The sequence below is a fragment of the Mugil cephalus genome, chromosome 11, assembly GCF_022458985.1.
Source record: "Mugil cephalus isolate CIBA_MC_2020 chromosome 11, CIBA_Mcephalus_1.1, whole genome shotgun sequence".
NCBI lineage: Eukaryota > Metazoa > Chordata > Actinopteri > Mugiliformes > Mugilidae > Mugil > Mugil cephalus.
This window is the reverse complement of record NC_061780.1, coordinates 13122185-13148840: the sequence shown is the minus strand read 5'-3', so window position 1 is coordinate 13148840 and position 26656 is coordinate 13122185. Positions and strand designations below refer to the sequence as shown.

At 45.6% G+C, this 26656-nt stretch overlaps 1 protein-coding gene across 9 annotated transcripts; it reads right to left on the bottom strand.

The window, feature by feature from the left end:
* Positions 1–12: 12 nt before the first annotated feature.
* On the bottom strand, positions 13–23185 carry phactr4b (phosphatase and actin regulator 4b). 9 transcript variants are annotated; one of them, XM_047599144.1, is made up of 16 exons: positions 23021–23185; positions 17016–17127; positions 16271–16315; positions 10079–10249; positions 9781–9861; positions 8566–9102; positions 6961–7317; positions 5773–5904; positions 4208–4736; positions 3569–3855; positions 3256–3454; positions 3023–3078; positions 2577–2638; positions 2349–2486; positions 2115–2191; positions 13–1641 (listed from the first exon to the last, which is right to left on the bottom strand). In XM_047599144.1, exons 3-16 carry the CDS (start codon positions 16281–16283, stop codon positions 1626–1628), a joined length of 2655 nt encoding a protein of 884 aa, XP_047455100.1. In that variant the 5' UTR covers positions 16284–16315; positions 17016–17127; positions 23021–23185; the 3' UTR covers positions 13–1625. The 9 variants fall into 9 exon arrangements, with proteins under 9 accessions (XP_047455100.1, XP_047455101.1, XP_047455104.1 ...); XM_047599145.1 differs by lacking the exon at positions 23021–23185 and adding an exon at positions 22657–22962; XM_047599148.1 differs by lacking the exon at positions 23021–23185 and adding an exon at positions 22169–22186.
* Positions 23186–26656: the final 3471 nt, after the last annotated feature.

Below are 26656 nucleotides of genomic sequence, written 5' to 3'. Positions count from 1 at the left end.
AGGGCGCCCAAGGAATTATAGGATTTTTAATTAGATCCAGATGTGACTATTTACAATTAAAAAGAAAACCGTCCGCTCATAGAGTTCCACATTCAATTAAAAATGAACTTAATTTTTACAGAAAAGGTACACTTTCGTATTCCCGGTCTTGTAGCATTTAATGATAAACTAATATTTTGTGCTTAAAAAAATAGCAACCTATAATACTTTTATATTTAAAGTTTCTTTTCAAATGAAAGGAAGACAAGATATACAGAAGCATCAGTTTAAATCTATATCAACCTGTACACAGCATAGAGAACCCTGTAAGCTACTGGCCAGACAACAATACAAGATAAAACAATTCTGCAGAAGGTTCCAGCCAGACTGACTCCCTGTAGGCCGCTTATACATTTTCAGATTTTTATTCATTTATTTATTTTTTTTGACAAATCCCTGATCTACACTCGCAACCTACTTCGAAAAAAAAAGTTGTATCCTTGCATGTGTACACATACTTGGCCAATAAAGCAGATTTTGCCTGATTTAACTCTTAATATGGACGCTATCGGCATGACCTTATTCAAAATGGCTACAGAATGCATTGCATGTTAAATCTTTAAAGGGAAGTACAAAAACTCATAAAAAAGTATAAATGAAGATAAGATTATCCAGATCCAGTGGCACTGGAGTCTGTGTTGGCTCATGCAGTGGATTGCAGAAATCAATGAGAAGAAAACCAGTATCCTATAGTCCTTTAGGCATTGTGCATGTTGGCACACATGAAAACACAACAGGCTCCTGACCTGCACCTTTTTCTAAAACTAGTTTGACGCTTAAATGGCCACCTCACGTCACAACAACAAATACAGGCAAGCCAAAAAATAATAATTAAAAAAAAAAAAAAAAAAAAAAGGCTCAAATGAAAGCAGCCACTACTCATGTGATCAAAATTACAATATAAAATATCTTGTGCATTACAGAATATTTTGTAATTAGATCTTTCCCAGTTTCATTCTAATATCAATAAGCAGTCTGTACACAGTTAATATAAAACACAATATCCCAGAGATATCCAGTCCTAAAGCAGAAAATCCCAGTCTTCAACCTCCAGCCTGCTTGTGATGCAGCCTTTTGCCTATATTATCTATTATTACTGTGTGAAGTGTTATAGGTCATCATGATTATATTACCATTGTCGTTGTATGTTATTACATTAACAAGATGAGTTAGCTTTCCTATGTACAGTAAAGAAGAGAAAAAGGCAACACAGAATGAGGCCGCATTAAAGGTAGTAACTAGATCCGAGTCCCTGAGGGGTACCACACAGCAGCAGAGTGAGAGTAAGCCCTGTAGGTCCGTCGCCACTTCTTCACTTCATTGGCACGTGGTTCCCCCCGGTCGTCTGGGAGGAATACTGCATCTGGTCCGTACCCACCACCACCTCAGTTCAGCGAAAGCAATGTAGTGGGAGGGGCGATGGGAGGGGCGAGCGAGAAGCATTCTTGTTTCGAGTCTATTCCAGGCTTTTTTCCTGACAAACTCTACAGTACATTCTGGGAACGTAAAGGGCCGTTCGGTCTGCATAGGGAGCAGCTTCTTTGACACGGAGATATTAAGTGCTTCGTTATCCACGAGCGGGGACGTTAAGGCCGGTGAAACCTGAACAAAACAAAAAGATCCCGTGAGGCGTCAACGCACTTTTATAATCCTTAAGCCTTTAATTGAATCAAGCTCCATTTTGATGCTATTTCTGGAGTTCATGTTTTTTTTTGTTTTTTTTTGTAGTAAAAATCTTCAGCATATTTTTGCAATTACCACTTTATATAGTAGTTTGGCAGAGTCCATCATTCCAGCATGGCATGTAAATTGCTTTCACATGCAGAAGGGATTCATAGGAAAGCATTGCAGCTTTTAAATTTTTCTTGCTGTTCAGTGTCATGACCGAAACAGAACTGTAACAAAACTGTAAGTCACTGTCAGCAAGCCCCTACAAGCATGTATTTGCCCTAAAAATAAAGGCTGGCTTTAAATTGTAAAAGTACTACAGTACTTCAGTTCTGTTACTATGAGTAAACCAAGTAAGAGTGTACCTGTAGCATCGTAAAGTCAGGACTGAAGTGATGAAGACATACCTTGTGTAAATTCTACTCTCTTCGTGAACCTCCATTTCGGTGCTCTTGTAATCGTTGAGCTCCTTCCGGATGGCCGCCTAGATGAGACAACATTCCAGTTAAAGGTGAACTTAGGAGGAAACGTCACAATTTATGCAGAGAGTATGTGAAACAATCCAGTGTTTTGAAGTCTGTTGAGAAAATTCATCCGTTCTAAAGCAAAACCCATAAAACTATTTGCATTTAACCGAATACCTTGTCAGCCGGGGTCAGCTTGGTCCACGGCTTGTCCGCCCTCCTGTCATAATCTTGGGCGTCCGTGACTTCCACATACTCGTGGAATCGCAAGATTTTTCTCGCCTGCAACTCTGCAACTGTGGGTCTTTGACTCAGCTGCGACAAAACAGAGATTTTTGTTTTTAATGTCACTTAAGGAATACGTGATTTGACAGAGGGAAGCTCGTAGTGGGTGTGCAGATTCACCTTCCTGGTCAGCCGGCGCTTGATCTCTCTGACCTCTGCCTGCCTGTCAGCCTGATTCTTAGCTGAAGAAAGAACAAGGAGGAGGAAAGAACAACAGAGCTAAATTTAGACTTAGGTACGAAAACTGGGTTTGAAGTGCAGAAAAAAAAAAGAAAAAAAGCAGTTGCCAAAATTAGACATCTCAACTGTAAAGGGTGTTTCAAACAAACTATTTGAAGTGTAAATTATTGCTATGTGCTTGGAAATGTTACTTTTTATTAATTCAATGATAAAATGTAAAAACAGGACTAACTCATAGCAAAAAGAGTCAGGAGCAGAAGTGTGGAGTGTTTGTGCTGAAACCAAAATCAAATGAGTCCATACACAAGGAGCAGCAGAATCAAAGGAGTGTTGCTCTTTGTCAAAGAAGAAAGAAGGTGTAAAGGAAAGAAAGAGTTAATACTAACGCTGCAGGATGTTTCTTTGCTCGAGTTCCTCAGCAGTGGGTCTCTGGCTAAGTCGCCTGAAGGGAGAAAAAAAAAAAGACCAAAAAAAAGGGAGCACTATTTTTATACGGTTTCATCGCTTTGTCATTCAGCCATTAAGTAGGACACAGATCTAAGAAATTATCTGCTGTTTTCTTCAGGAAGTGCACACTACGAGTTTAAGAGAAACACAAAAGGATGAAGGCTGTCTTTACCGCGTGAGCGCAGTGCCGATCTGGGTGCGAATGGCCTCCCACTGCTCCCTGCTCTGCCAGGTGAGACCAGTCTGACCCGGAGGATGCTCATCTCGGCTGCTCCTGTCCTGGGTGAACCGGTCCCTCTCAGGGGCGCAGGGACGGCTGCTCAGCTTCAGAGCCAGGGTGTCCTTCCTCTTGACCCTGCTGGCCAGGGCACCTGGACAGACGCAAAGCAGAGAGACACAGTCAGCAACAACTAAACTGGCACAGAATATAAATCAAACTGACTGACGCTTAAGTCTTTTAATGAGAAGACAATTCTCATGCTCACTGGGTGGGGGTTCATCTTCCTCGTCTTCATCCGAGTCCTCCTCTTTGTGGTGCACGGGACCATCCGAGTCACTGTCCTCCTCGTGCTCTCCTTCTTCATCCACGTCCTCCTCTTCTTCCTCCTCACTGCTATCTCCTCCCGGGATAACACAAACGCCGGCGTCGCCGACAAAGCACCGCCGACTCCGCGGCTCCAGCTCCGGCTGGGGGATCTCCCCGTCATACTCCTCCTCTTCCTCATCATCTTCGTCTTCTTCTTCCTCCTCCTCCGAGTAGTCATCTTCAGACCTAACAGAAAGGGAAAATAAATCTATTGATGAGCATCATGAGTATGAAGGGAGAACTTAGAAAGATTTTTAAAAAGATGTGCCAGCTTTAATAAATAAACTGCAGATTATATGTATAATATATGCATATCTCCAGCCTTCTAGCCGCTCCCGACTTTACAATGATCAAGGTAAGATTTTCTGCAGCTCAAGTACAAAGTGTATAAAGCTTAGAAAATGGATGCGGCGGCTGCTCAAGGTCACATTCAAAGCTCTAGCTCTCGCAGACAGAAATACTCCGGAAAAACTAAATGTTTCTGCAGCTGTCCTCCTCGCCAGGTAACCTTGTTTTTACTCATACACGGGGAACTCACAGTTTCAGTGGCTGGATGCTGACGGGCAGGGGGCGACCGCGGTCTCCTTGGTACTCCGGGGGGGTTTCGAAAAGCAGAGTGTGCGCACGCTGCAGCCCGTCCGGATGGGGCTGAGCCGGGCCGGGGCTGGAGAGGGCTCGCTGGATCATGATGTGCAGAGGCACAGGAGCCGGGCGCTGGGGGGACTCGTTGGTCGGGCTCGGCGGGTCGAACAGCATCGGTATGGGCTGGGGCAGCGGGTGCGGGTAGGAGTGCTGATGGTGGAGGTGGTGGGTGTGTATGTGTTGGCGGGGTGGCGAAGGTGGCCTGTGAGTGGGCAGGGGCGGGGAGGGAGGAGGGGGAGGCAGCTGGAAGCCCACGGGGAGGCTGCCGTGGTCCTCCAGGGAAAGCGGCGAGGGGCTGATGGGGTGGCTCGAAGCCGAGTCGTCCGTGTTGCGTTTGGTGACCGGCGTGGTCCTCTTGGGAGGCATCGGAGGGGAGGGCTTGGCCGGCACAAGACTGGCGCCCCCTGTAGCTTGCGTAAAGTCAGCTGCGAAGGGAAAAGTTGTTAATCGAAAAGCATCACATAAAGCAAAAAAAAAAAAAAAGCCTCAGTGAGTCGCTAGCAGGTGCTTTATGTTTTAGTTTAGTTTCCCTCTGTGGCCTAGGCGCACAAGCATCAGTCATATGTGTTATGTACTCAGCACGAGAGAACAAACACTGGGATCACATGTCTGACTGAGCACACATGAACTCGGCCAGAGCACATGACTGTGCCGTACATGCACACGATGCCCTCTAACAGACCAGTGTGCAGCATGTGCCGTAGGTCACAGAGACAAAAGAAGCTGCATACAGCCTACATGCTCATCCCTAGGTCCACCCATCGAAACGTATGTGTTAGCAGAGTGTAGCACATGAAGAAAGAGCTCAAATGAACTTTGAAATCGTTTGCATGCACATTTGATCTGGTCTCATATGCTACTTTAAACTCTGCTTTAAACCTTAAAGCAACCTCAGTGTTAAAAGCATAGCCGTGCTAGAGAAGAGCAGGAAGAGACAGACAGCGCTGCCACACTTGAAGTGTGTAGTAGACTATACTGTCGTCTTCCTCTCGAAAAAAAAAAAGCCCTTGGTGTGTGTTAGAACCAGTTCCCGGCTCCATTCTCCCACCCATCCACTCGTACCCAACCATCTATCCCAGCTGAGCAGGGGCCGGGTGAATCAGAGCTATAAAAATTCATTGGATGCAGCCCTGGCCACAGCTGGAGCCCGCTAAAGGCCCTCCATCACTCACACAGCAAATAACACAGCCTCAGAAACACTCGACTGCACTCACGCAGAAGTCGCCTCTCATACACACAAAAGCAGACTCGTTATCAGCTCATTATACGCATGCGGCTCTTATATACACCAAATTCAAGGAAAAGCAGTCAAGGCCAGTAGACAAGTGAAAAGGCGCTGGGAAGAGAAGATGCTGGCAGCTAGAAATGATGCGTTGTGATGAAAAAAATGCAGGCTCTGAAGGGGGGCATTCCAAACACTGGCACCCTGGCCAAAGAGATACCGCAGGGCATCCTTTTTACCTGAGCGCAGGCCTCCGGCCCGCCGGCACAGGTACACGGGCAGGGACAGGTAGACATCATAGTCGCACTCTCGCTTCCAGCAGGACCAGTAGAGAGGAAGCTGAGCGTTTTCTCCCCCCTGCAGGGCGGAGACTAACAGGGAGGAGACGGAGGCCTTCAGCTGCTTTGTGAGTTGTTCATTAGATAGTTACACAGAGTGCGCTATGAGTGTTCTACTCTGTCAAAAAAAGAAAGGTACCTCTCGCTAAGAGTTAGAAGATCATTTGCCTCCACGTGTTAGAGCTAAATCCACCTACCAGCCCGTCTAAAGCTTTTATGGGCAAAAAAAAAAAAAAAAAATGCTGACTCTTTCCCGTAGCTCCACATTTACTGGAATCAAGCTCTTTAAAATATTAATGCTCGAACAGTTTCAGTAAACAGATGCACTGACATATTTTGTTATTTAAATTAGATTTCTGGTGGCGCTGCTGAACTCCATATACATGCAGTCCATATTTCGCCATCATCATTATTCTCAGTGTATTCTATTTCTGACACTAATGAGAACGGATAAAAAGCAGGACGGCGAGTACAGTTTTACCCCCATTTGACACGGCAATCTGATTACATGACTGATGAAAAGAAAAATCCCCAGAGCATGCCCTAACTATGAGATAATTCAGTTACACTGACAAGACATTTATAAAGCTACCGAAATGATCAGATGCGCCTCTAAGATGGAAATGAATCAAAGTAGACAGCCATGCCTGAGTGGGAATTTAAGCGAGATCCCACATGACACAAACCCACAGCAAAACAACTCCGTACATCTGTGGAAGCAGAGGCCCACACAGCCACAGCAGCCTCGGCTGTCTAGAGAGTGTAAAACGGTGGAAAAGTTGCGTCTAAAACAGTCCAGGTGTAATAAGTAATTAGCTGGGGGAAAAGCTGTTCAAGCTGCTCGAATAACAGCATCCCAGGGACGTCTGCGTGTGCAGCTGGCTGCGTTTGAGCCTTTATCTCTCTTTACCATCATTTGTGCACTGACTCATAAATGTACACATTGTAAATGCCGTGTGGGAAAACCGCACGCTAAGTGAGCAGACATTTGAGGGTTGGTACCGCACATCTGTAGATGTAGGCTGCATGAGCTTACGTGCTTTCCCTGCGCCCTGTTAACGGAAGCGGCCGACGTCCAGCGGGACTTACCCAGCATGGCCGCGTTGCCCCTGTTCACGGGTTTGGGCGGAGGCAGGGGGGGCTGCTTGGCGGCCTGAGCGGTGGAGGTCAGGGACGGCCCCGAAGGCTGCTGCTGCTGCTGCTGCTGCTGCTGAGCGTTGGCACCCGCGGAAGACACGGACCGAGCCGGTTTGGACGTCACAGCGGAGGGGGAGGGGTACTGGGGCGTCGGGTGGTTGGACGGCGTCCGGGGCTGACCCTCGCCGCCGGGTTCGGGGGCGGAGCTCATCAGCCATTTCGGGGGCATGACCGACTGCTTGGGCGGCAGAGGTTCGCGGAGGGTGTCCCGCAGAGACTCCGGATCGGGGACGAAGTGGCTGTCTGACTCTACGAAAAAACAGAGGCATGTAATTAAACTTAAATAACTTCAAAATCTGCCGCCCTCCGTTTAATCTCAAAGGAAGTTCTGCGACGCATACAAGAAGCATTTCACATGACAGGAACTAGACAGAGGGCACACTTATCTTCTCCATTATTGAACTGGAAGCATTTCAAAGAATACCTCCGATAGCTGTTTTATAACCATCCCAGTTCAGAGACGGAGCAGCGAGCCACTGTTTTTTTGATGCTTCACCACTCAAAGCGCCTTTTGGGAGAGCACTTGTTTGAGAATTGCATTATCTAGGGATCAGCTGTGAAGATAAACAGAGTAGGCGTCTGCAATTACCACCACCACCACCACCACACCCCCGCACTGCTGCTCCCACGCCATTCCTGAACACTGCAGCTCTGAAGCTTTGGGGGATATTTATTTACAGATGGACCTTTATCGCGGTGATGTCACACAACCCAAAGAGGAAATAACACGGAGGAAAGCAGGAAGCGGGAACGAAGTACAGAGAGGAAAGAGAGGAGGAAAAATAAAGGAGGACAGAAAGCAGGATACGTGACAAAGATAGAATGAGAGTGGGAGAGAAAGTAGCATCAGAGGGAAAGAAAAAAGGAAAACACAAGGTGAGGTGGAAAGCAAAGCCAAGTGGAAAAAGAAAAATTGACGTTGGATAAAATTCTCTAGTTCAACATGATCCATAATTAATGCCTAATCTATATACTTCTCAGTTCATAATCTATATACTTCTTCAGAAACATTCAGGGTTCCTCTCGCGTTATTGACAGAATTAAAACCGAAAACTGACAGCCAACATCTAAAAACACCACCTCTCCTCAATGTATTTATTATTATTTTCAGAGAAAATCAATTAGCTGTGACTCTTCAACAATTATCACTTAGATGACGGTGTTAGCGTTAAAGGGCAATAATGGGCATTGTGATCGTGTCACATTAATTAGCTGAGGAGAAGAGAGGACGAGCTATTCCCTCATGTTCCTGAATAAGAAGCGTAGCTGGAGCAGGACCCCTGGGAGCCAACTGGAGCCTGTCTATATCTGGGAAGACAGCACATAAGCAGAAAAGTGACAGGAGGAAGGTGGGTGGGGTGGGTGGGGTGGGAGGGGGGACATAGACTGAAGAGTCATCTGCTACGTGAAGGAGGTCAAACTGTCTGATGCGGACCGGTCAGATTTGGTGGAAAAAATGTCCCATCGCAGGGAGCAATGGCAGCGGTCATGACTCACCTCTGCGGGCTCTTCCTTCCTCGGCCGAGGCGTGTCGGGGGAGCGTTGGCTTCCAGTCTGCTTCCGCGGGCCGACTCCTCCTGCCGTCCTCTGACGGGGCCTTCTGCAGGCCCGGCCTCTTCTGCCCGTCCTCGGGGTGCAGCCTGCCTCCGCGTCTGCCCTCCTCCATCTGCCCATGGATCTGGCCCTGCCAGGCCAAGTTGGACTTCCACTCGCCCTCCCCGTGCGCCCGTGGCCCCATCCCGCCGCTTCTCCGGCCGTCTTCGTGCAGTCCCGTGCCCCTGGAGGGCAGAGCTCCGCGGCGGTCCCCATCCGAGGGAGAGCGGCCCCTGCGGTCGTCCGGCTGGGTGAGCCACGCGGGGTTCATCCTGAAGTCTGACTCCGAGGGGAGTTTGCCCTGATTACACGGGCTCCTGCCTCCACTCATTCCTCCTCCTCCTCCTCCACCTCCACCTCCACCACCTCCTCCACCTCCCCCGACAGGCAGAGTGTGGCCGTTCTTTACGTATGACTGCTTCACGTTTTGTGTGTCTCCATCTGAAAAGTTTGGCCAAAAAAAAACAAATTGATCCAATGCTTTTCCGAGCCATCCTGACGGTATTTCATCAAATACTAAATATCTGGTACACAGCCATATTCTAAATGTCTAAAATTATTCTTCAGCTTCTTAAATGTCATGATTTACTACTTTATTTCTATACTGTTGGCTCTGATACGTGAATGCTGGGTATTTTTTTATGTTTTGACATTTAAAGATAGTGGAATTATCTGGAAAACTATCGAAATAATTGACCCAGTCCTCAGCATGAAACTTGACAGAGAGCTGGAGTGTTTGTTGGTGTGATGAAGAAGCAGCTGTAGGTTTAATAAATAGGCTTCTGCAACAGCGGGGCGGGCAGGATGCTTGCACAGAACCCCTCTCAGAGCTATTTTGCTGCAGGGCGTGATTCGTTCCACTTTCCCTCAGCTAAGGAGAGTGGCACATCATTTTAAACAGACGTCGCATTGCTTTGGAAAAGCAGCGAGGTGAAAGTAAATTTGCCCTTTTTAAATATGTCCCAGACACCTGCTGGATGCGAGGACAGTGTTCCTGTGGAGAATGTACTGATGACTTAACTGTACTGTCTGCGTGGGCGCGATCGCCTCAGGGCCCCTGCTGTCAGAAACAGACACCACTGTGCGAACACATCAGATGAATCGCAGAAGCCCTCTTACCGTTGTCCGGGACCTCCTTCAGCACCCCCTGCTCTATGAGCTCTTGCCGCGTACGCCTCGTGGACATCTTTCGCTCAAGTTCTGCCGTCAACAAACAGAATTCAGAACACACACCGATGACGAAATGACAAAAACAGGATATTTTGCGGGCTCTCCTAGAAATATCAAGAGAGCCTAACGCAACATCTGGACAGGAACACGCTCAGAGGAGCTTTGATCAGAGTTTATGAACAGTGAGTAACGGAGGGGGCGGGTGTTCGCCCGCGCGCTACAAACACAATGAGCATACAACACAAACCTTCGGAAGTTTCCTTGAACTTCTCGCTGCTTTTCTTCTTCCGCCACTTCCAGGGTTTGAAGATCTTGCCGAGGTTGGGGAACTTGCCCTTGCGCTTTGGGGGAGGGGTGCTGTCCCCTGTGCTGCCCCCCTCTCCCACCATTGTGCCGTGGTGCTGCTCAGCTTCGTCATCTGAAACGGAAAGCGGCGATTTCATGCGGGGCCCTCGCGCTTTTGCATCACTTAAAACAAACATCTTAAAACATCTGATCGCTACAGTGCTCTGGACGGCGGAGCATCCGACTGAATTCATATGCTGCCTTTGTAAAAGAGGGCCGGGCTCATTACGGCTAGCTATTATCGTTGGTTCTCGGGCACTGAGTGTGCTTTGGCAGGGTGATGCTGAGATCTCATGAACTCCTCCACATATCCACAGCTAACAGGAGAGCTCTAACGCTGGCGCTCGGCCAGGGTCTCTCACTGTCAAGTGCTCGCATTCCTTAGCTAGATGGAGACTACTGCCTTATCAGCCTTTCAGCCCTCGCCGCTTCTGTGGAGAAAAGGCGCACACAGATGCAGTCATAGGTAACGGAATGAGGCTGCCAGTCACGGTCCAAAAATATAGTCAAGAAACCTTTTAGAGAAGGCTGATCATTAGGAGATGTCACCAGGGCTAGAAGTACTCCATTAAGTGGCATTCTGCTGTAATGGCTACACAGTCTGGGTTAGGTGATTGACAGGCTGAGTGACAGAGTGCTGAGCGCAGAGAGAGCCTCAGACATTAGCAAAGGCTGCAGCTGCTGTATTCAGCAGACATAATATTTACCAGCAGAGAGAAAAGAGCGTGATTTAAAACATGCAGTCTCAGGCACACACAGGATGTCTCGGCGACAGAAAATGCCTCGCAGTCTGATTCCCACAAAAATGCGCTCATTCGCAGCACTGATGTGGCTTACTCGAACAACACGGGGACACAATAACAACAATAAGATTTATCCCCGGACAGACTTTTTGATTTGACAAACACACAGGAAGTCAGCGTTAGGCAGCTACGGAGCAGCACCCCAGGTGCTGGCAGGGTTTCAGCGTCTCGCTAAGGGACATTTTAGCATGGTGGACGGTTGCTGACACAGGATGCAAACTCCATTTTTTTTTTTTTTTTTGCAGCTGAAGGACGGACTCTTTAACCGCTACTCCACACTGCTGGCGGGGTAAAATTTGAACTGAATGCTTATGCAGAGTTTTAAAGCCTGGCCGGCTCCAAAACCTCAGGTGCTACAAAATCTGAATTCTTCAAAACGTGTCCTCCCCTGCCACTTTACACATTACAGTTTCAGAAACAGACACTAATCTACCTGGTAGAGGGGTGTTAAGTGTCCAGCTTCCATGGTGGCGGGACTTGAAACAGCATGCCATGGGGAAAACACGGACCACTCAACCTTAACTATCCTGTGTATATCCCAGGAATCCAAGTCACAGAAGGAAAAGCAGAAGTTCCAGCCTCGAAACTACAGCAAAGGCGGTCCGGGTTCAAGGGACATGTCGACGCCGTGGAGATCCAGCTTATCTTGGCGAGGTGGAAATCTGAGGATTCAGACCAGCTGCCATAACATCCAGATTAAGCATTGCTTAAGGCAGCTTCTCTGTGGTCCAGAACTGAGGTTCTCACACAGCAGCCCGTTCTGCCAGAGGAGCTTGTGATACAGCGGCTCAGCTGAAGCCACTGAAGCAGGATAAGGGCTGGCTGTGCCAGGCCTGCACACTCCAAAGCACTGCAGAGATGACGATCACGGAGCACTTAGCCCATGCAGCAGGCATCCATTTGAGAAAGATGACTGACCATATCCTTAGGAGGCATGTACATCCACTGCTGAAGCCTGATTAGGAGATGTGTCAACCCACAGCAACAGCACAAAAAAAAAATTAAAAAACTCAAAATGAGAAAAAAAACACAGGGTATCCAACAAAATTGTCGAAATGTAGGGAGCTGTGGACCCACTCAAAATGATCCTTCCCAGATACAGAGACAGCCTCTCCAACATGTCATCGCTTCAGCTGTAGCGAGAAGAGGTCTGGTGTGTGGTGGCACTACGGCTGCGTGTGGCTGTGGCTTTGGGAATGGGAGTAAAGTGTAAAAGAGAGCTACAAAGGGAGAAAGAGTACAGAAATTATGTTGGGAGGGAGAAGGAGGAGGAGGAGGAGGAGGAGGAGGGCATGGAAACAGTCACAGAATCAGGGTGGAGTGCTGTTTCCTCCCCGAGAACAAAGACAACCTCTTCCCCTCGTGCTCGATAACACAGTGCACGGCCCGGGCCAGTGGTAACAGGGTGCTCCAAGGTATGTGATACCAGGGAAACGAATGAATGATGACATAAAACGCACTTCCATTCATAACTAGGCCAGAACTAGTGGCCGTGCTCTGTAATCAGGAGCCGTGCCAAGATAAGGCACACCAGTCAGGAAACATGGGGGAGTGTGACTTGATGTGTGTGTGTGTGTTCCTCTGACGTAGCCTCATCCCGAAATCACGCCTACTACTCTCTCAGAGAAACCAGACTTCCTTTTAACCTCATGATTCAATGAGTGCGGCCTGGTCAGGTCAGGTGAGCGTGTGGTCAAAGCAGATTGTTGTCTTAATGGACCATGAGCTGTGGCGGGTCTGCTAACAAAGCCGTCCTGATCACTTACATAAGGGACCACGGGGCGAAACAGTTGGGAAACACTTCCAGCCTAGTTATAAATCTTGCCGATTATGAAGTTTAATCCACTTAAATGACAGCACAAGATCGGTTATAAGCGCCGCTACCGTTCACTGCAGACGGCCGTGTTTCGATAAACAGTCAAGTTTCCACAACTGGGGCACAACATCGTAAATGTTTCACTCTTGTCTACTTGCTTGGCAGTTTGTTGAACTCGAAACCATGTAAATTATGTAAGCACAGTGTGCAGTGTAACATAAGGAAAAATGTGCGCAACAACACGCGCACAAGTGTGTAAAAACACAGCTGGGATTCATCCACGTGATCCCAGTGATTTAACATTCCTTGTGGTGGTGAAAGTGAGGGAGGGGCTGTGAAAGAGAACGGGAGTCTGTGCAATTACAGAATCTCTAACCCTCATCTTTCCGCTATAGGGTTTGTTCAGTAACTACCAAGTAGGAAAATAATTGTTTGCTTTACATGATAAGGGTGGAAGCATAGATAGAGCTGTGTAAAGCACGCTGAGTTCATACGTGAGCCCGGAAACTCACCGCCATTGTTGTGTTGTTGTGGGTCCTGAGCTGAGGTCTCCACACGAAGGCTCTGTCCCATGTTCCAGCCCCTGAGGGGCCGCTACCTGTTCTGCACCCAGAAGCGCACGCGCACTTTCGCCGGACAGTTCAGCGACCGCACCTGCCTCTCAAACGAAGAAGACCTCCGCTCTTTCAGGTCCTTCTTCCGCCGCCTCTCGCTTCACTTCTTCCCTCGTCCCTCTTCCTCACACGGTCTCCTTAGGACCTTCCCTCCCTCCAGGAGCCGGACTCCCTCTCCCCCTCGCTCACCGACCCTCCCTCCTTGGCTCAAAGCGCAGGTCAGCATTCACTGACAGATGCCTACCATTCCTGGGAGAAAGACGGGGTTATGTTTTCAATTTGACATGTGCGCTGTGGTATGTGGCGCAATGTCTGCATCCCGTAATGTATGCCCCGACGTAAAGTATGCTGTGGTCTCAGGAGAAGGAAGAAACTCGCATGACTCGGGCGCAGTAAAATAAAAAAGACTTGACAGGAAACTAGACTTGAAACCACAGTTATCCTTCTAACACACAAGTGTCCATTTGTGCCTTTTTAGAGCCGAGAGGTCACGGAGAACAGAGGAACCGTTCAGTGACTACACAGCATATAGCGTGACAAAGAAAATATTTTAGTCTGGATGTGATGGATGGAGGGAAAGGAAACTGAAGATATTCAGCTAATAAGACGACATGTTACACAGGATAAGACTTTTGTGGGAGCTGAGCAAAGGTCAAGCATGTCCGAGATGTTGCTCCCTCTCAAGCTGTGAGCACGAACCCCACTAGAATCGATGTCGACTATGTCAATCGGGTCAAAAAGTCAGAATAATGAACGGATGCGTCGATCAGATACACGCTGCCGTTTCTATATCGGGCCTGAATGCTAATATTAGCTTACTGCAGTTGTTCAGAACTCGCAGAGGGTGTTTATCATGCCGCTCGCCTCACTTAATGCCTCCAGACACCATTTTATACACATCTCCGAGACTCTTATCACAGTTTGAACAGACTTGGAGGCATTAGCATGACTTTGAAACATGTTTGCCAAGGAGAGCCGTTCCTTTGAACCGGTCGGAGCTTGAATATAGAGAAGCAGAGCGAGCGAGAAAGAAAAGGCGACCCCCTTTTCTCTAAACTAAAAGAAAAGAGGGAGTGCGGGCCGGACCCCGTGAATTAGTGCTTTGAATCCCTTTGAGGCTGTAGTGTCTTCAGAAATCATGTGCCTTGGAGGAATCCAGTGCACTCAGCTGTGTCATTATGCCTGGATAAATCAGAGTTTTCGGAGTGTTTGGCTGCATCTCGGGCCGTTTCTAAAGATGGAGAGTTAGTGTGTTTCGGCAGCTCTCCTTTTCTCTCCCTGTGCCCCACATACAGCCTCCACACCGGGCCGGCTTCCAGAGAGAACTGAGCCAATCCGCATGAGCCCAGAACCTGTTGGCCTGACCTGGATAACAGACTGGGCCAGGCTACTCTCAGCAGCCAGGTACCCGCATACGTAGAAAAACACATACCAGCCCCCGTCTGACATGATGAGAGCGGGGCCAAGAACAGTCTACCTGCTGAGATCGGTTTGGGCTTTAGTGAAAAATGTCTTTGCACATGAAAGGATCTGAGCTTCTCATGACGTCTTCTCTTTGATTTAAAAAGATTTAATGAACAATTTTTTTTCACCTCTGCACACAATCATGTTAGCTGTTTCCATAAACCAAAAAGACTCCCAGCTTGACAGATTCATATTTAATGTGCAGACAAGCATGAGCCAAAGTGCCTTTTTTGGTAGTTCCTATAACTGTTGGATAACCACCACCACCCCCCCTTTAGTGTGTCCACACCGCAGGAACTGAGAAGGATCATAGCTCTTAACACTCCATCTTTACCTCCTGTTCTGGGGTAGGCACTCTCCGAGCTCAAGCTCTACGGTTACAGCTTTTGTTTATAGCGATGGTTCCACATCTAAGCGCACACTGGTGGAACACACGAAAGCAATATCTGCAGGCATGACTGTAAAAATGGGAAGCCGTCGACAGCTCTTAGCATTAGCCTCAAAAATGGAACAAAACTCAATGAAACCGACATAGTCCGGGCTAGTTGATAGATGCCGTGTCACTTCAGAGTTCCTACTGCTGACACGAATACAGAAATGAAAAAAAGGAAAAAAAGTGACTGATGATATGTAGCACTCTGGGAGGTCCCCTGTGAGTAGTTCTTATTATCTGGTCTGAAAGTACCTAATGTTCTCTCAGTAAGGTTTATTGGATAATGCACTTCTACTAATGTCACCACTTTTACAGGATAACAGAATATGTTTTTCTAATTGTGGAGTGATGAGTTTTGTGCAAGGCTTTTATTGTGAAATATCAACAGGAAGTCTGTTACACTAAAAACTAGCACACGCAAATTTAGATATTTCTTTAGTTTCTTTAAGGGCAGGTTGGTTATAGGAAAGGAACCGGTTAACTGAAGAGCTAAGCACACATTATTAAGGTACACTTTCTGTTCCTGCACAGCTGCTTTGTTTACAAGACAAGGGAGAGTCAGTGTTGTCACGTGAGCATTTGAAACGACACTGACACAATAAATGTTAACTGAATCTTCACTTCTGCAGCAGTGCACACACACACACACACACACACACACACACACACACACACACACACACACACACACACACACACACACACACACACACACATAACACAGAGATATTTGTCAACCAGGGAAATCCCTGAAAAACCAAGCTCTGGGAGGGGAAACCGATCCCCAGTCACACTCAGATGCCGAGAGGATGTTCGGCTGTAGTTCTCAGAGGCTCGTAAAATGCACCGAGGCTAGACACATCCCATAAACACAGTGGATGCACAGCGACGTGAGTGGATCTCCAGCTTTAACACAGCATTAACACTGCACTTAACAAACCACAACCAGCGACTTGGTACTCACCACGATTTTCCATTACAGAGTTTGAGGCACACCAATCAACGGTTCCTGAAAAACAACAGTTTTAGACGTGAGATGAGACACTTCCAACTAAAACGGTGAAGTTTTGACAATGATTGTGTTTATTTTTATTCTTAAACTCCTGCATAACATGTAATTTTCCGAATACAATCAACACTCCAGTTTAATTAGCCATACATCCATTAGAGCCCCTACATTTATTATCCAGTATGAAAGTATTTAAAAAAAAAAAAAAAAAACTAAAGGAGGTCCAAAACTGCCAAAATCCAAAATAAATTGTTAAATTATTCTGTATTTATTTAATTTTCATTCAATTTACTAAATAATAACTTGATAATTTTTAATTTAATAATAATTACATATTTATGGGCATATTTATTTTTCTAGTATTTTTTACTTTGTATTTCCCTTCTATTAATTTCCCAGGCCTGTTTATTTATATATCTTCTTTAAAATTTCTTCATGAATTTCTGCTTAATTAAGCACACGATTCACTACATATACTTTTTCTTTGCAAGAATTTAATTTTCCAATTAAATACTGTATTATTCTATGACTTCCAAGTTTCATGTTTTATTCCCCAAAACATGACGGCATTAATTCTTTCAATTACTAAATCTGATTCATGATCACTCTACTGATGCATTTACTGTGTGAACATTATGCAGGATTTTGGAATTATTATTATTATTAGGATTTGAGCAAATATAAAAAGGCATAGACGTACACTGTAGAAAGTCATGGGTGTGGTGGGGGTGGTCGAGGTCTTCAGCAGCAGTACGGTAATATCTCAGGTCTTCAGCATGATGGTGATGCCAGCTCCTCCCATCTTAACTCCTCTGACACACAGAGAAACAGGTGACATCACAGTTAGTCATAAACACAAAGCATGTCAAAAATTAATGGGGCCCCGTGGATTCTCGGAAAACCGGACATATTTCTCCAAAGGCTGCCAACATATTAAATCAGTCATGTCTGGGTCTGAGAACACGGGTATGTATTGAGTCACAAGCATGTGTTTAATACTTATGTCTAGTACTGTACTCACTTTATATTTAGGATAGAAAAAAAAGACGGATTTTATAGTTAATGAAGCAGGAGGGGCAATTTTAGTCAACATGACACCATCAGAAAACAACTCAGTGTAGGGACATCTCAAACATACAGAATGGTAAAACTTTAAGTGAAGAGCTGCAAATAAACAAATAAACGAATTACTGCCTTAATCAGACTATAACAGGAGAACTTAAGTGCATGTAAACACGTTACTCCGATTAAAATCGGAGTTCTCATTATCCGATTGAGACACCCAGATAATGCGACTGAATCGGAGTTTTCAATTGGATAATGCGTGTGCGCATGCTCCATGACCGCTGCGCTAGCGTGTGACCCCAGAAAAAAAACGTCCAAGAAAGCCGTTCGCAGAAGAAGAGAAACGGAGCCGTCTGAGGGATAACGCGGATCTTACCTGCACCAGACGTAGTGCGAACATTACGTGCAAGATTAAAAAATGTACTATTATCCGTCTGGTTGTTGTTTGAAATGCCAGTCTGCTGCATGAACGACTCTTGTTTATTATATCACGTAATAGGTCAACCGGAAATCGGGCCGTATTAACGTGGTATTCACCTGCTGAAAAGACATGTATCGCCACCTAGTGTGGAGGAGGAGAACGGTTATTTGATTTTCTTGCATGGCATGTAAACTGGGACAAGGACTGTAGTGAGAAAGTCGAATTTTGAGCATAGCTCGATTAAGCTCTGCATGTAAACGCACTGTGTGATCCTCAAAAATAGAGAGCTGTCGATGCATTTGTGTGACGTCATGCTGGTGGTAGAGAGAGGACTCCAGCTTTTTATTCTGCTCTGTTCACATGTAAAAAGTCCAAACACTCTCATCACAACACTTCTCTTATATAATTAAACACACTTGTGCTGGCCAAGTACATCACTTCATAACTAAAAACCAAACTTTGTATACACATGAAGTGGGTCACTTATGCTTGTGCCAAAACAATATTCACTGATTATTTTAGTTACTGAGTGATCTGACAAACAAACACAAAGTAAATGGGCTCAATTAACTTTTGACATCTAAAAGAAAAACACTGATGTAGCAATTTCCTTCAAAATAAACCGTAAGATTACAGGAGAGCCGTCTACAGCCCTTGTGGTTATTTTCTACTGTTTGGACACAGTCGCATTACACAACACCATGTTTGGGGATTGAAATTATTGTACTTGGAACGTGGTTAGATTTTCCTGTTTTTGGAGCTGGACTGTAATGTGGCGTAAAAAGACGGAGGAACGAAGGGCGAAATGGAGTCAACTGTGATTTCACTCAGCGCAAACGGATGTTTTACACCAAATGGAGAGATGCTGCATGAAAAGAATTTGCAATGGACTAAAAGTCATAATATAAACTCAGGTACTCAGACATATTCAACAAGTGAAGCAAAGCGCACGTTGCTATTTATTAAACTAGAAGGGGAAGACCAGTAACGTGGCTTTGATAGTATATTGATGGTGAAAGCAGTTAATTAAACACGTCAAACATTTAGTGGTTCCGGCCTTTACAAACTCTCCAAACTGAGCAGTTACAGATCGTGTTCTGGTGGACATGGTATATACTATATGTCTTCATGTTTTGGACCTAACTTTGACTTGAATTATTTCCCCTAATTTCATAATAGACTAACACACAGATTCTGTATGTTTTAAGATGTCACACTGGACAGATGAGTTTTCATGTGCCATATGAGCCATTTTTGTGCTGTATTGGATTTTATAGAAGTTTCAAATTGCTAAATAATAATTTTAACAAAAAAAAAAATATTATCCTTAGTCCCAGGAGAGGATGAACCATTCATTTCTTTCGTCCCATTAAATTAGCTGCATTACTTAGAGAGCTACATCTTTTGGGACAACTGACACAAATATTTGCTTTGCCTCCAAACCCAAAGATCAAGTGTGAAAAAAAACTTCTGGTTGTAACAACCCAATTCATGACAAAGCCCACAAAATTCCTCAACATTACTGCTGAATTTCACTGGAAGGCAAACTTCTGGTCCTCCATGTCGCCTTCCACTTGAGTGAATTACTGGTCGAACCAAACTGCAGCCCTGTTTCATTTTCAAAGTATGGTGAGATGATGGGAAAAATACTCTGACAAAGTGTTAATGTAATCAGTGATCAATGTCCTACCACAAAGAGAAGTCTGTCCACGGATCATGTGATTGTACGCCAGCATAATCCACAAAGCGGGACGCGTAAACTCAAAAACGGTTTCCTACCTATATGATTATATTCTGAATTTTGGCATTCTTCTCTATTCCACTTCCCGGCTAATTTACTGGCAGGGTCAAAGGTGAACTTCCCTCTGAAAAGGAGAAGCATGTGTAACAACACTCGGACATCAAACAGACCAAAAATCCTCCCTTAAAAGCACATGAAAAGGGTCTCAACGTAGTTTTTTTTTTAAATTCATAGTACAGCCGTACAAATGGGCTGCAGGAGAACCTCGACACCACTGAGACATGAGGCAGATGCATTCGTGGTCAGAGATGAAATTTTTTACACTCCCGCCCAGCGCCACAGCCTTGACTGGATGACTCAAAAATAATCGAGCCGAGCGGTGAATGTTCCGCAGAACGAGAAAACATCTCTGGAGTCTGAACGTAACAGTGGATTAAAGGCGATGAGGGGGTAGACTTTCCTGGCAATTCAGCCCCTGCCTCATACGGTATATATGTATAACCCCTGCGTGGATTGCTGTAACTACAACAACACACACACATAAAAAGAACTGGCTCAGGCAGACGCATTCCACGATTAAATATTGCTCTGTTTCACTTGCAGTTTCTGTCACGCTCGCAGCCGGTCACAGAATGTGCCCATAAAAAAGGGATGTTGATGGCCTAGTTCCCTTTTTGAGTCGTTAACCCTCTGTGTGCCCTCTGCCCTATGGAATCAATATGAAAGTGATGAGACCGTCCAAACGTCCGTCGCTCATCAGCTTAGCCATCGTGGAAGACGCAGACAGCCACCACAAGTCCCTCCACGACGTCGGGGACAAACGGATCGAAGTCGAAATGACACACAAGACCGATCAATGGCACAAACTCCCAATCAGGGCTTAATTATTCAGACAGGAGACTAAACAAATGAGCCACACTTACCACCCCGCCTCACCCATCACGATTCATCCTATAAATCGACCTACACAGAGTGAGCCACCTCGTTTGAAAACATAACAACCCACTTCCTTCACATGGATGATACCAGCTGGGTCTGTCGTCTTCCCAGCTCCGTCGCCACAAACGCACTCCCCACAAGTGGGAACTGCCAATCAGGTATGTGAAAGTAGCCGTTACAGGCCGCCTAGAAGTCCCGACTGTGTAATCTTCTGCAGGGCGCGCACACCCTCGCTGGCGCACTCAACTAGATTCAATTACGATGGGAGCAGAAACAGCAGCAGCTGGCTGAGTTGTGCCAGCTTTAAATAGCAGTTCGCTTCTCACTCCAGGGTTCTGAGGGCAAAAAGACGCCAAGTCGGCGGAAGAAAATGATAACACTTTGTGACTAGTACCGCTGTTAAAAAAGTTGGGGATAACTGATAACGTACCTGAGACAGGTGGACTGAGCTAAAGCAAACTCACCTGTCCGCTGTAGAGAAAGAAGGTAGATCTGTAGATAATAAAAAGTGTCAGAGCTGCAGTCCAAGCTGCACAGCGTCCACACCTCTACGCGAAAATGGACGGACGAGGGTGTCTGTTCTCAATCCGGGCTGGGTGAGCGTCATCGCCGAGCCTGCCCCAGAAAAGCACCACTCACCGCAGGGACCAGTGGCCCACTTTTACAAGGAGCCCAAAACGCTCCTCGCCTTTGCTAAACTTTTCTTCCTCAGCGTCCCTCCAACCTGCGCGAAGGCTGCGGGGGAACCGAGCGTGCAACTGAAGCCAGTCGACCAGCCGTAACAAGCACTCACATGGAGCGCACGCATGTTGTTTTACGTTCTGCCAGCTCAACCCCCGAAGCCAGGCCGTCCCACCTCTGCTCCCTGAAGGAAGGCGATGGGAGACGTTTAGCAGCTTAGAGCTTCGGAGGAATCTCATCCACAGATCAGCCTCATCTGTGGTCTAACCGAATCACTCAGGCCCAGATGACAGCTTTCGCATTGTGGTTGCTTCTTAATGGCCCATTAAAGTGGGAACTTCCAATGGGAAGTGGAAAGAGTGAAGACCCAAAGCCATGAGGCAGCATTTTATTTTTCTGGAGAAGAGCAAATGAACTTCAGCAACTGTTACAACAAAGGAACTGCATGTTACTGCAAAGGAGAGAACCATCAGACGAATAGCCAGGCTTTAATCCGACCGTGTAGCATAACAGATACAACAAATAATACTAATAAGAGCAATAATAAAAGATAAATACACTGTTTATGGTTTCCACCAGAGAAATGGTGTCAGTCTGCTTTTGAAATGGCACTTGGTTGAATAATTTATTTTATAGTCCTTAAGGCAGTATCTCACAATGTCAATGTGAGGCGAAACTCACTCAGCTGGGTGTATAATGCAGGAGATTTAAAATAATAATAATATTCTTTTTTTTTCGAATTCCACTTAAATATCACAGTCATACAATGAAGAATGAATGAAGAGCACATTTCCCATCTTCGCCCTCACAATCCATGTCCTAATTAGATCTAAATGGAGCGCTCATTTCTAATTGCGGGCTATCGCCGAGATTAGACTGATTGCTACCCATCCGTTTTTTTGTTTTTTTTTCTTGAGGTATAGTACGAATTACCCGACTCTGTCAAAAGCGCACAAAGCATAAAATTAAACAGCTGTTACTACCGGCAGAAGGAGGAAACACCGACCTGTACCTCTCTGTGTCTGTGGAAGCGGATCTCGCGCCAGTGGACTTAAGATGCTGAACGAGAGATGAAGAGTGAAGCCCACACAGCCCACGCAGCCACTTCCGGGATCACAATTCAAAATAAACGCAGACGTTTTGCGACGTTTCGTGCAAAACAACGCAATTAACACGCCAGCCACGCGAAATGCTATCCGTTATCAGCGTCTTCATCCCCACTCTTCACACTGATATTTCCACAAATACACACGACCCCTGAAGTCATGCAAATTTTAAAAACGGCTTATTATTATTTTTTGCTGTTGCCGGCGATGTGCAAAGCTAAATGCCTACAAAATAAAGCTTTTAATTACAGTTCAATGTGATATGCGCGGTGAAAATATTTTTGCAGCATCCTCATCGATTACAGACGAGACATGTAATGCAAGAAATAACGGGTTCATGATTATATACACGTTTTTTTCACGCCATGCAAAAACCCGGCACACGGACCTTCGAGGCGCATCCCACATCCGACTACTATCATCGGCGCACACCATCTACATCCTGCCGATCGCACGCATCCTTTGTTGTGCGCGGACGCCTGTGCAGAGCATCAGCGGAAAAAAATGGTTCCAGGAGGCGATTTCATTAAAGGCTGCGGCAGAGGAACGCGGACCCTGTGGCACCGGTTCGTGCGCAGAAAACCAACGCATTCAACGCGCGGCATCGCAGCGCAAACGTGCGATTTACTCAGCTTGTTTCGCCTCGGCCAAGTTGGAGCTCAACTTGCAGGTTTTTGTCTGCTTTACAAAAAAAAAAAGAAGAAGAAGAAAGAAAGAAAAGAAAAGAAAAAAATCCTCCCCCCAAAACTCACCGTAGCTTATTTCCAACACTCGTGCATCCCTCCTGACTCGCTCTCCTCCTCCGCCTCCGCCTGTGAAATTTGTTACAGTCGATTTAAAAATAGCAGACCGGTCATTTCCTCACCTCACACTTTCCCCCCTCTTCCAGCGCCTGGTCCAAACATTTTACGCACTTACCGGAAACCATCCCTAGCTGCGCATCTCGGTATTGGTAGTTCTCCCTGGAAGCTGCAGCTCCTCGGTGGGCGTTGCAAACGCTGCATCGTGAAGACTTCAGTTCCCACCAGGCATTGCAGTGCACTGGTCTGGAGTGGGAAGGGGGGTGGAGGCGCATACCGTTATATTGTCCAGCTTCTCACTGTGATAATGAAAATACTTAGAGGCAGTTCTTTTCTGCCTCCCATAAACAACATTGGAAAGTATACAGCCACCATCCTGTAACCATTTTAACCCCTTTATAACACATTTCAGCCCCTCACCCTGAGGTTATTGTGCTGTATGGACAGACACAGTTAACTCTAAAAAAAAAAAAAAAAAATCACATAACCAGATGAACCAATAGTGTTCAGCTAAGTGTATTGCAGTGATCCATTTCTGCTTTGAAATGTCTTAAAGTTAAGATAAAGTGAAGCTGTTTCACAACCCCACCGAGCTCCAACTTGTGGTTCCTGGAATGAGTTCACGGTAGATTTTGAGTTCTCATTGTCATGTAAAATTCCTTTTCAGTTTCTTCAGCGGCTGCTGCACATTTGCATTCAGATTTTGCAGATCTGTTTGTGGGATATATTCTTGTCTCCAACCATTCAATGATTTCTGTGCCACACAGCCCAAAAAGCAGAATATCTCCACCACAATGTTTAACAGTTTTCCAAATGCAGCTTTTTTTTTTTCTTCATGTGTGCTGATGATAGTGTGGATCAATTAAAGCTGTCTTCCTCAATGATTCATCCTGACGCTGATGTGTGTTTTCATACGTTGGCTTTAGGAGGAGGACGCAGGTAACATTTCCTTCGGATGAGTTTTTAAGCAGAGCTTGTTGGTGAATCAGTGCTGCACAGTGAAACAAGACACCGCCTCTCCTGTGTCAGCTCATGCTCGCTTCACTGCAGTTAGATGGGACTTCGGCTGTGCCTCTTTGCACAGAGGGCTTTAAATTCTACCTGAATTTTTCCTCCGACTCCACGATATTCCCTTGTCTTTCAATGGTCTCGTTAATAGTGATTTCTTATTGACGTTTAGTGACAGTATAAATTATGACCACCCTGCACTTGATTTCCTGGCATCGATCATTTTAGATTGCCAGTCAGTTGCTTGTGGGAGAGTCAGAGAGTTTGTGATGTGGTTCTTTACCTCAAGTCACAACGAGACCATTTAGGCCTAACTCGATCTGAGACTTTTGCAGACTGTCCTGACTTCTGGACATGCCTTAGTTAGCGTTTGATTGAAATAAAATGATCTTAAGTAAAGAAAGACTGAATCAAAAGTGAAAGAAAAGTTAGTTTACTGTGTATCTTCTGCAATAGCGTGATAACTTTAATGGTTTGATAACCACTTCAAAGAACTGTAACCAGAGATGCCAAGAGAAAATGATTTTAATGAGAGAACACAGTGTGGTTGAATCTCTCAATAGGATAATTATTGTATTTAGTCGTGTTTACACGTTGTACTGTCTTAAGGACACTGACAGACAAATGAACTTGTTGCAGTTCTCTAAAGCTGTGAATCAGAGCGGGAAGTCTTGAATGAGTGCTCTGCTCAGTCCTTTTGTCCTGGTTTGTGGCAGCCAGAGGCCATCTACTGGTCAACTTCAGGGATAACACTCACCCACCGACGCCCAAGCCGCTCTCCGTCTAGCTCTGTTTCTGTTGCAGTCAGCAAACCTGCAGCGCACTGACTATCTAGGCACAAATCATTTATCGCTGCAGCCACAGGATCATGTAAAACTTTTACAGATACCTCGGCATCAACACAAGGAAGCACTGGAAATCACAGGTAAATTTTCTTATCGGGTGAGCACTGGATGTGGCTAATTTAACAGCAGCACCATATCTGAACTCTTCCGGGTTCAGTAGTTTACACCTGTAACCTAGCCTATAATGAGACATGGTATCAGATATGTTCCCGGAACCCGTCACTCCTACATAGTCTACTTTTTGTTTTTGTCACACGAGTTGCCGGAACTGGTTATGGAACTGTTTATTTGGGTTATTTGGACTTTTCCTAAAAATACATTGCGTTATTGTGCTTCTTAAAACAACAGATTCCTACATTGTCATCAGGTGAGTGTGAAATTTTAGTTCACGTTCAAGTTAGTTGCATACAGGGGACAAATATTTGCCTCTGCTGCATCAGCTTTAATGTGAACTTGATAAAAAAGTAGACGGTGTGTCTGTTTAAATTAACAAATCTTATCAACGGTATGGTGACTTTATAATGCTACATTCTGAAGAGTTGGAAGACGGACAACAATTTGGGTTGCGAAACTTTCAGCCATAATGTCATCTAGATATCTTTATACATGTAATCTAATTGTAAAAAGAATGGCATTCATGAGTGAAACAGATAACACTGATCAACCGACTATAAAATAATAAACACAGCAGTTTCTTTGGAATTGCCTCACAGTGATAATAACATTTTCCAACAACAGATGCAGATTAAGGTACCTTGAATATTTATGTAGATATATATTAGTTTGTTGCTTCACTACCGAAGATAATACTGTCCCCCCCATCAAAGGAAATCTTCGCACTTTGTCCCATGTCTCACTTTGTCAAATATTCTTCATTATCCAAGTCTGAAAAACAGCGAGGTACCACACAGTGCTGCACAGTATGGAATATTCCCTCAAGGGTTAAGCGGTTCTGATGTCGACATGAACAGGGCAGGCAGCTGTCTCAGCCTACGTACGGAAACTTGATCTTGTGCCCTGCTGGTAAAGAATCACTGCAATGCACCGTGGAGGGTAAAACACACACTTGTTATGCTGGCAAGTTATGAAAAGTTTTTTTGGGACAACAACCCCCCTCCTCAGTGTAAGTCTCCACGTTGTGTACATTGCGTGTATGTGTGCTGTGAGTGGGTGAGACAGTGGGCTATTGCAGGACTGCACATTTTCCCGTGTGCAGCTGTGGAATATTTGACCACATCAAGGTGGTTTAACAGCAGATTCTGGTCTCTGCTTTGACACCGACTTGGAGCTGGATGCTCAGGAGTCCGTACGGAAGCCTCACAGGTCACACTCCCACATTATTATTAAACAAATAACCTTTGACTTATGATGAACAGAGAAATACACTTCCACACGAGAGCGTAATCTTCTTGATTTATGGCAGAGCCCTTTTACCCAGTTCGCCCAGGTGAAAAAAGATACGCGATGCAGAAGGCTGTATTAGCTGCTAATCGGGATCAGTGCCAGTTGGCTGTGACCCATATTTTCCCTTTGGGTAAATCAGGACGCAGTGCGCGTCAGTGTTTAAGGAATGTTTACTGTCTGTGTTGAATCCGTATGAGTTGACGCTTGTGTGATGTGGCCGTTTCCAGCTAAATATACTAGAGGGGTCACTGCCGTTTCAGTAAATGAGTCATCTGGAGAGATTCAGAGCTATTCCACTGCACCTTGCTCACAACGTGAACGCTTTAGAAAA